The 13717-nt window shown below is 41.5% G+C and overlaps 1 protein-coding gene and 1 long non-coding RNA gene across 2 annotated transcripts in view; one reads left to right on the forward strand and one right to left on the reverse strand.

The window, feature by feature from the left end:
- Nucleotides 1-5370, forward strand: part of LOC106809396 — a 5854-nt gene extending 484 nt beyond the window's left edge. The window contains exon 2 of the long non-coding RNA XR_001393869.1: nucleotides 2429-5370. This is a non-coding gene — a long non-coding RNA (uncharacterized LOC106809396). The remainder of the gene's footprint in view (nucleotides 1-2428) is intronic.
- A 766-nt stretch (nucleotides 5371-6136) lies between these two features.
- LOC106809391 (ubiquitin-like protein 7) overlaps nucleotides 6137-13717 on the reverse strand; it is an 11899-nt gene continuing 4318 nt past the window's right edge. Inside the window, exons 2-9 of the mRNA XM_014812456.1 lie at nucleotides 11649-11765; nucleotides 10269-10346; nucleotides 10002-10086; nucleotides 8541-8714; nucleotides 8042-8103; nucleotides 7509-7586; nucleotides 6996-7145; nucleotides 6137-6424 (exon numbers count right to left, since the gene is read on the reverse strand). Coding sequence (XP_014667942.1) covers nucleotides 6302-6424; nucleotides 6996-7145; nucleotides 7509-7586; nucleotides 8042-8103; nucleotides 8541-8714; nucleotides 10002-10086; nucleotides 10269-10271 — 675 coding nt within the window. The 5' untranslated portion in view covers nucleotides 10272-10346; nucleotides 11649-11765 and the 3' untranslated portion in view covers nucleotides 6137-6301. The remainder of the gene's footprint in view (nucleotides 6425-6995; nucleotides 7146-7508; nucleotides 7587-8041; nucleotides 8104-8540; nucleotides 8715-10001; nucleotides 10087-10268; nucleotides 10347-11648; nucleotides 11766-13717) is intronic.

A 13717-nucleotide genomic window follows, 5' to 3' on the forward strand; every position in this document is an offset into this window, starting at 1 on the left:
CGTGCGTGCGTGCGTGCGTGCGTGCGTGCGTGCGTGCGTGCGTGCGTGTGTGAGAGAGAGAGCTAGACGTGTGTGTGTGTGAGAGAGAGAGAGAGCTAGAGGCGTGTGTGTGTGTGAGAGAGAGAGAGCTAGAGGGGTGAGAGGGAGAGAGGTGTGCGCGTGTGTGTGTGTGAAAGAAAGAGAGAGAGCGAGAGAGGACGGATGAAAGGATAGACGGCAGCAGTGCATATATTGTATATTTTCGGCAATCAGCAGAGCGTCCTGTTGCGCAATCATGCGTGTACGCGAGTCGCGCGATCACTGTGTGAGTGGATGTCCGGATGCGTAGCCTCTGCGAACTATTAATGCTGTGGTAAACGGATCAACTGATTGAGGCAATAGGGCTATATGAGGAGCCCTATTATCAATCAATATTATTGCATACCGCATCGCCGAGGGCACAAGAGTGCGCAAGAGTCGTTAGTAGCTGCCTATTGTTTTAAGTTAGGCGGGTTATGGAGTCGAGTTGCTGGCAACAGAATGGAGAATCGTGTCGTCCGTTTTAGTCTGTATCTCCGGATTGCGGGTGATACGAGGAAACGATTTGGCACGATGCTAGGCAAATGTACTGTGTACGATTTGAGCTCAAGTTGGTTGAGTTACTCCTAGTTAATCGCAGGTATTCTAAGGCTAGTAAATGACGAATTTCCCATGTTTATTGAAGTCACACTCCTTCCCTATTATCTACTTCTGATATATATATATATATGGGATGGAATGGAATTTGGAGGAGCTAAAAGAAATAGTGAAGTTGGATGCAATAGAAGAAGGGGATCAAGAATGTAGACGAGGCAGAGATATAGTCAATGTAGGACATTGATGAGGGGGAAAAAGTACAGTAATTTCTCTCGATTCTCTCCCTGTCCTTCGCCACATTTCCCCCTTCTTTACCTTCTCTACTCTAATTCTTTTGCTTTTCCAAGTTCTTCTTTATCTTTGCACTTGCCCACACGTCTACATCCCTTCTCTCTTCTATAGGGCATAGTAAGTAGTAAGTAAAAACTTTATTTAACGACGGTAAAACATGTTAGGTACAGACACAGTAAATTGGCGCGTACCTATCTTCCACATGGCCGTCTCAAAATGGTGTATGCCATGCAAGTTGAGCACAAATATGATTCTTTATTTTGAAAATTTGATTAAAGAAATTGTGTTGTTAATGTAAAGTTTATGGTTCTATATATATGATGCTGTGATGTTTCTAGTGAGGCCAAAACAAAATATAGGTGTGGTTACGGTGTCCCGACCGACCCTATTTATTCCCAGCAACCGTAAAAATTTTATTGAGTTTTAAAAATTAAAAATTTTAATTTTTTTATTTACAATTTTTTTAGTTCCTGCTTCAAAAGGCACAACGCACATCCTCCGGACATGGTTCGGATAATGCACTTTTAGAACATGATGATCGCTTTGCATCATGTTACATTATTTCATTACTAGCTAATCTGATTAGTGTAGTAGTGTGGCAAAGTCTTGCTTGCGAGACCGATGACCTCCTCTGTTAATCTCTAAAATTGATAACATTGTGGTATCTGTTACCTAGTTATTAAGCATCAGCCTTCTCTGTCGCATCTGCATATATACGTGCACTTATATACTTGTCACATCTGTCACGTTCCCACGGCAATGAAAGGTTGCCGAACAACCACCGTTTCGTCATTTTGCCACGTTTGCAAGCGTACACTATCGGCAACGACTATGTAGCTCGTTGACCTATGCACCACGGGAGTCTGTAACGGTATATTGTGCTCGGCTGCTTGCTGTGTACAGATTACACTCCTTACAGGAGTGCCCTTTGGTACACACGTAGCTTGCGTGAGCAGATGCCTCGTGGCAGCTAGCATTATAGTTAGACATGGAGGATATGGAAGGAGAGAATGCGATGCCTGACGCGTCTATGTTCGATCAGTTGACTGAGGAGCAGAGGGAGTGGGTTTTTAAAGCGATTAGGGAGAGTAAATCCGAGGCGGAAGAAGCGATTGCGGTGCCTGCGGTGCCGCAGCAGGAGTTCTGGACCTGGTTCATGTTAAACGTGTTGCCAGTGTTGTTCGCGGTGCTTGTCATGGGTAGGTGGCTCACCCATCCTCTCAACGACGTTCGCTCTCGGAGTTTAACCCTTTGGAATCAACGACTATTAACCAGAGCATCCGTGCGCAGTTTATGCGTTCACGTCCGTTTGACTTTCAGATGTTTGTCATGCGAGCTCACAATTCCCGAACAGTGTGTGCTCACATGAGTGCTGGCCGAAAAATATATCTGGCTGTCTATGTCCTGTGAGTTTGTCGTACGATGACTGTTCCCATGTCTGTTTGCTCCTACATGCCATATGTCTCTCCGTATGCTCCCTGCACTACTACGGTACCTAACGCATACGTTGTTTTACTTGCAGCCTTCTTCACCTACAAGCTTGTCATGCGTCTTCGTGACAAGGAGCGCAAGAAGGAGGAGAAGAAGAAGTTGAAGCAGCAGCGAAAGGAGAAGGAGAACCAGCCGAAGAAGAAGAAGTGAGAGGGATGCGCCGTTGCTAGCTAACAGATTATTTTTGATACCTAAGACAGTTGCTCGAGAGAGGTGGATGGCATGTGGATGACAGTGTGTATGCATGAAGGGACTACGAGGGACAAGGACATGTCGCCATGGCAACCAGTTGGCAAAACATCCCGATGGCACATGTGGGTTAGAGCATATGCCGTTGTTATTGCAGACACATACACGTGACGATTATCTATTGAATATGTTTGCCGTGTTGACACCTCTTAGTTTAATTTCTAGTTGTTTTTGAGAACAGGTATTAAACGCATACGAACAGTGCATTTAAGATTATGTTATGGTAATATCCAGGATATATTCAGCCAGTACTTTATGGACAAGCATCATTGCTACTCTGGTAACTGCAGATTTCTTTAGTCTATATGATAGGACTATTTGGTCGACTATTGTTCAGGTGATCCAACCTGCTTTGATGCCAATGACGGTATTGCTGTTGCAAATGTGTCCCGTAGCACAGTGCAGGGGGTGCTTCCACATGGCGTACATTTCAATCTCATAGGAATCTTGATGTTGTGAGAGTGGCACACTGGAAGACAAAATCGCTAGTGTGAAGATAATTAACTTATTATTGGTCCGCTGAGTAATTGTGTAGACTGCGTAAACTGTCACCAGGTGGCAGCATGGCCGTAACTACTGCGGCAAAATCTGTCATTGCTTGATATGTTTTGACAAACACTACCCTACTAAAGGAAACTGAAGGTGTATGGTAGAGGTAACAGTGAACGACTGGGGAGTAAAAAATTTCATGTTTACAGTGTTATCCGAACTTTGTCCTGTTTGCTCTCAGTTTTGTCAACAAAGCGTGTGGATGCACAAGAAACGTTTTTAAGCTAGTTTTCGTGTGTAATATCTTTCTAGCAGTTCTGTTTGTATGCAAAAGCTTTATCGGCCAATTTTTCAAGCTATTTATTACAAGAGCAACATCGTTACTATATGTTTATAGAATTCTTGCAGGTTTCATGTAGGCAGCATACGCCGTCAATCGTGGCAGTGCAGGGTTTCTTATACATAAGAGGCATAGTGGCGCAACGCCATTGTCAAATTTAACATCGCCGTTGTGAAAATGTTCCGGTATTTACCCGCCGTTGTCAAAATAATGTCAACTGTCAACCCAAAAATACATAGATCACCACGTGCTTCTGGCATATTTAGATTGCTATGTGTGGTTATTGCGTCATGTGAAGGGGGGTCTAAACTTTTCCGTTATTTCCTTTAAATCCATCATGCCCAGGTTTTTTTTTCCAAACTGGCCATTACCTCCTTCCTCTAATTTTCCCTCAGAAGAAACCCTGCAGTGTAAATTCCGGTGCTAAGAATAGTTGCACGAAATGACCGTGCAGCTATACAACATTACTTTGATCAGAAGTGAATAAAAAAACACTTGTTTATATTCACTTCTGCTTGGATTAATTGTGTATGAAGCCTAGCATTCCAATATAATGTGTGCACAAGTAAATACACTGGTATATTTTATGCACTTTTGAGTGATAACCCTGGAGGATCAATGCGTTGCTCACTCATGGTGTTAGGGTTTCACTTTGGGATAAGGTTAAGAGTTGGTGGTAAGATTGTGGTTATTGTTACGTATTATTACTCCATAATTCTAACCTTACCCTCATCGTGAGTTGGTCTATTGGCACTATTTAACACTGCATTTAGCTTCAAAATGGAAGCAATGGATTAGGTCACAGTGTTACCAGGAAGAACAGAGGAATATGTAATCAAGAATGAAAAATGGCACTGTGTCATCGCGTGGACGTAAATGGCTGAGGTGTTTCTGTGACTGGGCAAAAGGGAGGAAGGCACATAGAAAGCTACGTGGGTCACCGGTGGGAGGGAGGGTTGGGCGTTGTGATAATCACCAGGGTTTAGTGCAAACCTGTAGCCATTAATCAAAATGAGATTACAATACACCACCTGCAGGCTCTCATCGGTTATACAAACGGTGGGAGCCTATCAATGTGCCCACAGTCAGATAAGTGCTTGTGGTAGATTACCACTGGTCCTGGTTGTCCCGCCGTATCTCTAGCCAAGATAGTACTGCACGTGGGTCACTGTAATCATGTACATTATCGTTTACGTTATACTACAAGTTTTTCATGTGTTTGCACACATTGGGATCCTCACAGAAAAAGTTCCAGAGTTGGAAATGGGGGCAAGTAGTTTTGCAATTTGAGAAGGGTAAAGGAGCGAAAAGGGAATATTTGTTAATGAGTTGATCGATTATCCATCACATTTTTAACTGTATTTATTGTTAAGAAACAACTAAGAGAAATTTGCAGGTTTTATACTTCCATCATGTTGAAGTATAGGTAAACTAATGACGGGTTTGTTAATACAGGAATGCACATCTGGCACATTGCATTTAATTTAAGGATTTTAGTTGTATGTTGGCAAGGTGTTATATTTTGTATAAGTTGTTGATAACTATAGGCTTTTATTGATTTACTACTTAATATTTTGTAATAAATTTCCTGGTGTCAAGTCTTCTACCATTGTGTTTGGAAATTGTTAACACTAAAAAGTCTTGGAATGCTTAGCCTAGATCAGCCAGTCCCTGTGTGGATTTTGGTTTAGGTAATGTACCAATACTACGAATTTTGTATATTTAGGTTCGTCAGAATACGGATAATGTAGTAGTACTGTAGTATTACAGTTAACGGACATGTTGAAAATTTCAAATGGATATTTCGATATATACTTCAGCTTTAGTCTTTGTGAAGGGATGTAAATTTTTTTCCTGGTGTATTGGAAATTAAATTTTTTTAATTAAAAGTTGAATAAGTCTTATGTTTTCACAAGTTACATGTCACCCAATGAATAAAAAGAATTTTAAAAAGCCAACATCACCAAATAATACAAAAACAGCTTGTTACGGATAATCTACCACAGTTGGCATTCTATCATTCTGATTCACTTCCTGAAATTTACAGCTGTCAATAAATACAAACGTACACACAATGATACCAATTTACAAGGGTGATTTCGGTACTTCAAACCGTTCACGAGGGAGACCAGAAACTGCTATCAACATGTCGCGGCATTTCGTTGTTTATATGGAAAACAAAATGCTATAACGGTGGCATCCTTGACAACCGGAGCAGTCGTTTAAAATGGATAAACCTCGCAACAAAGCCTATATAGACATACTGTGAGCATACTTGCAGTGAGCCAGAAATGCGCTACAAACATTGGCATTTTCAAAATCGCATCCGACACGGTAATGTTACACAGCTAGCAGTAGCCCTACGCTAGCGCAAATAGTTCCTGGAACGAAAACACTATATTTGTTTCCTGATTACATAAGTAATATAGATTAAAATATGATTTAAACAAATTTTACAATTTTGTACTGAATAAACATCGAATAATATATTATAACTTGTTTTATCATAGAAAGGAACTGTTAATGAATCGAGCCGATCGCTCCACTGTGTCCCGGATGTGTAAACATCACTGTGGTGCTACTTTCGTAAGAGAAGTAATTTCGTTTAGCTTTTGAGAAGAAATATTACGAAAGTAGCAATACAAATGAGCTGTAGTGAATTTTTGCAACATATGCAAGCTCGCAGTAGGTATATATATGCATTTAGCTGCGAGGTTTATCCATTTTAAGAGCTGGGTTACGTCACCGACTGCCGTACATTCCAGTCGTATCCCGCACCGCGACTCCCTCGCCGGCCCTTGAGATTCCCATTACGCAGCGTTGCATTCATATCCCGTCTCCGAATATGAGTTCGAGTGCGGCCTGTACGTCGCCGTTGGTAACCTCGAGCGCGCGTCTGCTGATCGCGTCGTCTGTGATGCCCATGTCGCGCAGCGTTTGCAGCTGCACCTGTAAGCAAGCGAACCCCACATCAAGCACGATACCACAGCGTAGCGAGAGAGCAAAGACGATTTATATAAAAAATAAATATTAAATATATTATATTAAATTAATTATTTTTTTATTTTTTTATTATTTTTACATTTTAATTTTAATTTTATTTTTTATATATTATATATTTTATATATTATATTATATTATATTCATATTTTATATTTTATATCTTAATTTTTAATATTTCTTCTCAAGTGGTATAGGTAGAGCTTCTGAATTCCGATGTTTATAGGAAAATTGACCCTACAGGTAAAGTGTTGAGCCCTACAGGTAAGCCTAGGTGGAACGCTGAAAGTACGTGAGTGCACGTGCATTTCCGTGCAATTTCCTGTGTCGGTGGTAATTCTTGTTTGTCGTAAACTCGATGACTAGACAAAAGATGCCACTATTACTGACCTCGCCCCTCCCCCCGTGAAATGCTGTGACGAGCTACACGGGATGGGAAACAAGATATGAGAGGGGATTTTCAAGCAACGCACAAAGCTAATGTTTGCATTAGCTTGCATTGAACGCATGACTGCCATACTTCTCTCTCGTGTTCGCTTTGAGGCTGGCCACTAGTCGGAGGACCATGTGGGACCTGGCCCATTTCACTATCGGCATTAGCTTCACCAGGGGCTAGTCCAAGAGCCTGCTGCATAGCTTGATGGAACAAATCCGTCGTGATGACGCCACCCTACGAAACAATGAATATATCAATATATAATAAAATTATACATAATAAGTTCGGGCATGAGACTGAGCGAGGTACCAACACACACTTCACAGGGTCTTTATCGCAGTAAGACACTGTCCCTTCCTTTGAACATTGTTATTTGCAGTCCATACATAAATGTATTGCGCAGGCAATCAGTATTAGTGATCAAGCCTTCTAAACTTAATGTTCCTGCCTTACACGCAGTTTAGCCATGACCATGTGGGGTAGGCATAATTGGATGTAAACAAGCATATATAAGATGGACGCTGAAACACTGATAATATGAGGCTGCGATGACGGTATGTGTAGTTATGCAAAAAAGCAAAGACGTGATGCACTCACAGGTTGGGAAGTAGCTCCCGACGCTGTCGCAGATGCCAGTGCTGAAGCCAGCTGGGAGGATGTGATAGGTTGAGATGCCTGCATCAGTCAAGCAAACAGATTATTCCTCTGTATCGTTGCTATTCATAGTGTACATAACAACACTAGCATGCAAATCTAAGTGCAAATCTGGGAATCCAAGGGGTATGTTAACCTGCAGATATCTTGGGATCTCTAATCAGGACTAAGTAACTCAACACGGATTCATCAACCGAGAAGACAGATTCACAGTGTCCCTTGTATCACTCACAACTATTTATCCTAAAATTCAAACTAAAACTCAGCATACAGACATACAAATCTCTGGAAAAGGGGACATATTGTGTGCAATACTTTAATGTGTACAAAAGCATTTTATGAACACAGGTAGCTTACATCAAGATTATATAAATGCTCTTTTCAGATGTGCATGGAATTGTCAGATTGTAGGTAGGTTTGCTGGTTTATGACATAAAACATTCATTAAGATTAATCCTCTATCATGGGCTAATTACCTGTGCGGATGCTGCTGCAACATCATCATCATCATCTGACATCCTATCTAACGAGTAGGCATCTGAGAATAGAAGGAAATAAATGAAGTATCACGTCCAGCTCGATAAACCCTCGTGGGACTAGGGAACACCGGCGGAATAACGACTTGGGAGAGGCGAGAATTTGCAGCGAGACGTCAATTTCAGCAAATATTGGGCGAGGTGGATGAAAAAATCAGCGAGGCAGCCCGACTCGCGTATCATATACCAGGAATATAATATAATATAACCAGGTACACTGAGCATCATACTTAGAAAGGCCTAAAGCAACCTGGAGGCGAAACTCGGAGGCGGAATTCAAGAAGAAGGGCTACACCTGGAAGGAAATGGAGCGGAAGGCGACCAACCGAGCGACATGGAGAGAGTCTACAAATGACGTGTCTCCCAGGAGACTGCAGGGTTTCTACTCTACTAGCCCAACTCGCTTATTGTACACCAGGGGGAGCACTGAGCATCGTACCGGTCCTGCTGCCTGAGGGGCCAGCGCCGGCGGAGGCAGCGGTTGCTGTCTCCTCATTGATGGCCGAGGCAAGAGCGACAATCGCGAGGTAAAGCTCCGGGTGCATGTCGATGGTCCGCTGAATGTTCGTCGGGTCGGCGAGGAGCTCCACAAGTACAGGATCGTGCAGGATACCTGTGTACACACACGATCAAACCATGAGTACAGGATCGTTGCAGGTACCTGTGTTAATGTACACGATCAAAGCCATGAGGTACAGGATCGTGCAGGATACCTGTGTAATGCACACGATCAAACCATAAAGTCAGATCGTGCAGGATACCTGTGTATGCACACGATCAAACCATGAGTACAGGATCGTGCAGGATACCTGTGTATGCACACGATCAAACCATGAGTACAGGATCGTGCAGGATACTGTGTACGCACGAGATCAACATGAGTACAGGTCATGCAGGATACCTGTGTATGCATCTACGATCAAACCATGAGTACAGGATCATGCAGGATACCTGTGTACGCACACAGATCAAACCATGAGTACAGGATCGTGCAGAGATACCTGTGTATGTACACGATCAAAACCATTGAGTACATGAATCGTGCAGGATACCTGCATACACACACACGATCAAACCATGAGTACAGGATCGTGCAGGATACCTGTGTACGCACACGATCAAACCATGAGTACAGGATCGTGCAGGATACCTGTGTATGTACACGATCAAACCACATGAGTACAAGATCGTGCAGGATACCTGTGTATGTACACGATCAAACCATGAGTACAGGATCGTGCAGGATACCTGTGTACGGATACGATCAAACCATGAGTACAGGATCGTGCAGGATACCTGCATAGGTTAATGATCACACCATGAGTACAAGATCGTGCAGGATACCTGTGTACACACATCATCAAACCATGAGTACAGATCATGCAGGATACCTGTGTATGTACACGATCAAATCATGAGTACTGGATCGTGCAGGATACCTGTGTAGGTTAATGATCAAACCATGAGTACAGGATCGTGCAGGATACCTGCATAGGTTAATGATCAAACAATGAGTACAGGATCATGCAGGATACCTGTGTATGTACACGATCAAACCATAAGTACAGGATCATGCAGGATACTGTGTACGGACACGACCAAAACCATGAGTACAGGATCATGCAGGATACCTGCATAGGTTAATGATCACACCATGAGTACAGGATCATGTCTGCTTATATATACATCATAAAACCACGAGCAACATTAACATGGAAGATCTGATCTTACATTTTAATAGATTTCGAGGAGTTTACAAGTATAGCATCAGCAGTGTTACATTATCAGGTTTGACTCTATGGCTTGCAGATTTACAATAAGCTTTACCACCAATAAACCATCTACAATAATACAATTGTATTTAACGATATAAAAACACCGATTAGGTAAATATACTCACCAAGAGCTATGGGGTTGCTTGCCAGACCTGGAGTAGATGCACAAATATTGGCCATCACTTTAGGATTGGCCAACATTTGGTGAACCTGCAGAGTTTATAGCATAAATTTAAGTCAGAACAAGAAAGGGGATTGTGAATTAGCAATAAAAAAAGCACATTCTCTACAGTTAATTTCTTTCCAAACTTAATTTTAGTGCACCAGCTTCAAAGTGTAGTATTAACGTATACAGAAAGATATATATATAAAATAGTCATCATCCACACTACCATGTTTCTTGATGAAGGACTCAAGAATGCTGTTGAAGTGCAGTCACCAGTTCTTGGACTTCACCTTTTCAATGGTTTCTGCAATGTCAACAAAACACGAAAAAACCTTTCTTCATTACCATTTATTAAAAGTCGTCCCTTCACGTAAAACGGTGAATCACAGCTAAAGTTTTAAAAAACCATGGTATTTTGTCTGGGATGCATTATAACAGCTGGCCACTTGGAGCTATAAATAACTTGTCAGAAATGGTGATTATTCAGCAAATCTGGGGGTTGCAGGCACATTAGTACATCTAGCATCGCCACATCTATAGCACAACAATCCAAATATAGTAGAAGCTATAACTTTTATTGTCTCATACCTATTTCATGACCCCACACCTATTATTATTCCAATTCTGTAAGAAACCTGAATTTAAATACGTAGCATTATATCAAGAGCACATAATAGAGAAGAGTATGACACGGTTTTAACAGCGTTTTGCATAGTTTTCAACTTGTAAATATTCTATCAATATGTAAATAAATATATTCAAGCTTTACCTTGTTTTCGTCTATGATTCTCCTTAATCATATGACACCACAAATTTACCATGAAAATCGTATGTGTTCTTCAAAAAAGTTATTTGAATACGACACGGTTTCGCACAGTTTTTCATGCACGGATGCATGTTTTTAGACTAAACTTTCCATCGAGATTAGTGTTCTATTGTCTATTGACAGGAACTTTAGGGCCGTAAGTGATATTAGGCATCGAATTGTATTCAGTCTTGCAGCGTTTCCAGCAAGCTAAAAATAAATTTGCTCACGGCCAGCTAGCTAGCAGCTGATTCCCTTACGGCCCCAGCGTACCGTCATAGACAATAGAACGCTAATCCCATATCAAAGTTTGGTCTAAAACATGCATCACATGCGTAAAAACTGTGGCGAAACGCGTGTCGTATTCAAATAACTTTTTTGAAGCCACATACGATTTTCAGGTAATTTATGGTGTCATATGATTAAGGGAGAATCATAGACGAAACAAGGTAAAAGTTTGAATATATTTATTCACATATTGATAGAATATTTACAAGTTGTAAACTATGCAAAACGCTGTTAAAACCGTGTCATACTCTTCTCTATTATGCACTCTTGATTATAGCTGTATGTTAGGAATTACTGGTGAATAAGAAATTATCTTTGTTAATTATTTATTATGAAACATGAACATTTGTTTAATTAAATCAACACATTTGTAGAAAAACACATTATCTATCACCTTTCCAAAATGGTTTGCTTATACACATCCACAATGATAGTATCGGAAAAATATGTAATGTACATACATTATAAAAGTCCATAACTACATATGATAAGATATATATATACATGCTTCACCTTTGGTTTTTGCTTGGTCACATTTTCTTTGTAATGCATATATCGTAGCTCCTGCTTGTATATTGCATTGATCCACAGTGCTATTATCATCTAGCACATGTCCACAATAGGTTAACACTGAAAAAGTAGGTATATATACATAAAAACTATACTTGATTTTTTATTACATAAAACTTCAACAAGTGCCGCGCGAGCGACAGGCGCTCATCTAACGTCTACTGCGGTGACTCTGTGGTGGAGTGTGGGATTCTAGTAAACCCTGTTAGTCCCAAATGTGTTCACATACACGCCTAAACATGGGAATGCACAGGGATGGTATCAGGAACCTTCTCAAAGGAATGTTCGTTGGGATCGTTATGAAAAGTTGCCACAAGATGGCGCGTACGTTTAAGTGTCTTCAGATTAAAGATGGAAGCCTCTCATCGTACGTAGTACTTAGCAACAACTATTTCGCAAAACAGAGTAGGTAAGCACTCATCCATTTACCTACGCAAGCCTACAGGCTGCAAATTGCATAGAGAGCTGGCCACCTGTAACCAATTAACGCAGGCAAAAACTACACAGTACTATCACCAACACATGCACTGGCAGTAGCCACTGGCAGTGGCATACGTTACATGTAACATAACTGACAGTACAGAATGCCATAGAAATTATACGATTTAAGGAGCATAAACCTTCTTCAAGCAAATTTAGCCTTTGAAATTTCATTGTGACATTGTAGCCTCACACATCCAGGCATGTATAGATTCTACTAGCAAACCCAGCAGTCAAATTCTTTCTAACACAGTAACAGTTAACAAAATCCATGTTTAAATCCCTCCTTTGAGGGTCAAAAGGTTATCAGACACTTACTCTTCGCACCGTCAGTGAAAGCACATTTCATGGTCCTTTCAATAAAGCCATAAAATACTAGGTGCCACCGCCTGAAACAAAAAAAAGTTTCCAATCGCTGTTCTCGTCACACCATGTCCTCAGAAAATGTCTAAAATCTGCCCTGTGCCCTGACGACTTTGACCGGCCTGTGACTCCATTTTCGGCACAGTGATGGCTTTTCCTAACCATGATGCATATATCACCGACTATCAGCGAGCCTAGGTTCGAGCCGTTTTAGATTTGTGCCGCATTCTGCATTTTCCTCCTAATACCTTAAGTTAAGGAGTGAATGTTCCCCCTTCTTTTTACAACCTCTCGACGCTTTGACCTTTGACCCCAGCTTCGACATCCCAACTCGTTTTCGGATTACCACCCCCACGTCGCCGAATATCGTGAGACCGTACGTCGAGCGCTTAAGATTTTGTTGCCCAACTGTTGACGGACGGACGCTTCCGACGGACGGACGTTACGATCATTGGCGATTCTACAAGCTGCATCATGACTATGTCAGATGAGCTAAAAATAGGCGAACCCAAGGGGCATTGAGAAAGAGGTATCCTATCGTATAGTACACCGTATAGTATCGTATACCATGAAGTATCCCTTTTATGGCTTAATACAGTGCAGGACCATTGCCATATAATGAACTGAGATGTCAGTACTTTACATGTAAGGAAACCACATAGGATGCCATAAATGGTCTCCTGCTAGTCCTGAGATTCCAGGTAAGTGGTAACGACTCACTCAAACCCCAGGTTACAGTTGCTCAGATTCCTGGTTCCTGGTTACTTTACATGAAAGCACGCACGCATGTACGCACACACAACTTTGCTTTAGCTCACCCCACTACACTGCCACAAGGTGACAATGCCAATGCTCATAGCATTCCACTTACACCACTCAAAATTTCATCGCCCTTTTAGTCTTAATTACTACTACTAGTAGTACTAGTACAGTGTTTCCCTCGGCCAGAAAGGTCTGTGAGGTGGTAAATTTTTGTGTGGTGTGTTTGCGTGTTTCGAGGTCCTCGCAATGTGAGCAGTGCATGTGAACCACTGAGGGCGCAAAGCAACTCTGGCTGTGACCACCCACAGTGCCAATTTGGCTAAATGGGCTGACTACCTGGCTTTACCCAAGCTAAGTCACACCTCATGAAGAAGAAAAATAAGAAGAAGAATAAGAATAAGAATAAG

This window comes from Priapulus caudatus, unplaced genomic scaffold (assembly GCF_000485595.1).
Source record: "Priapulus caudatus unplaced genomic scaffold, Priapulus_caudatus-5.0.1 Scaffold350, whole genome shotgun sequence".
NCBI classification, from domain to species: Eukaryota; Metazoa; Priapulida; class Priapulimorpha; order Priapulimorphida; family Priapulidae; genus Priapulus; species Priapulus caudatus.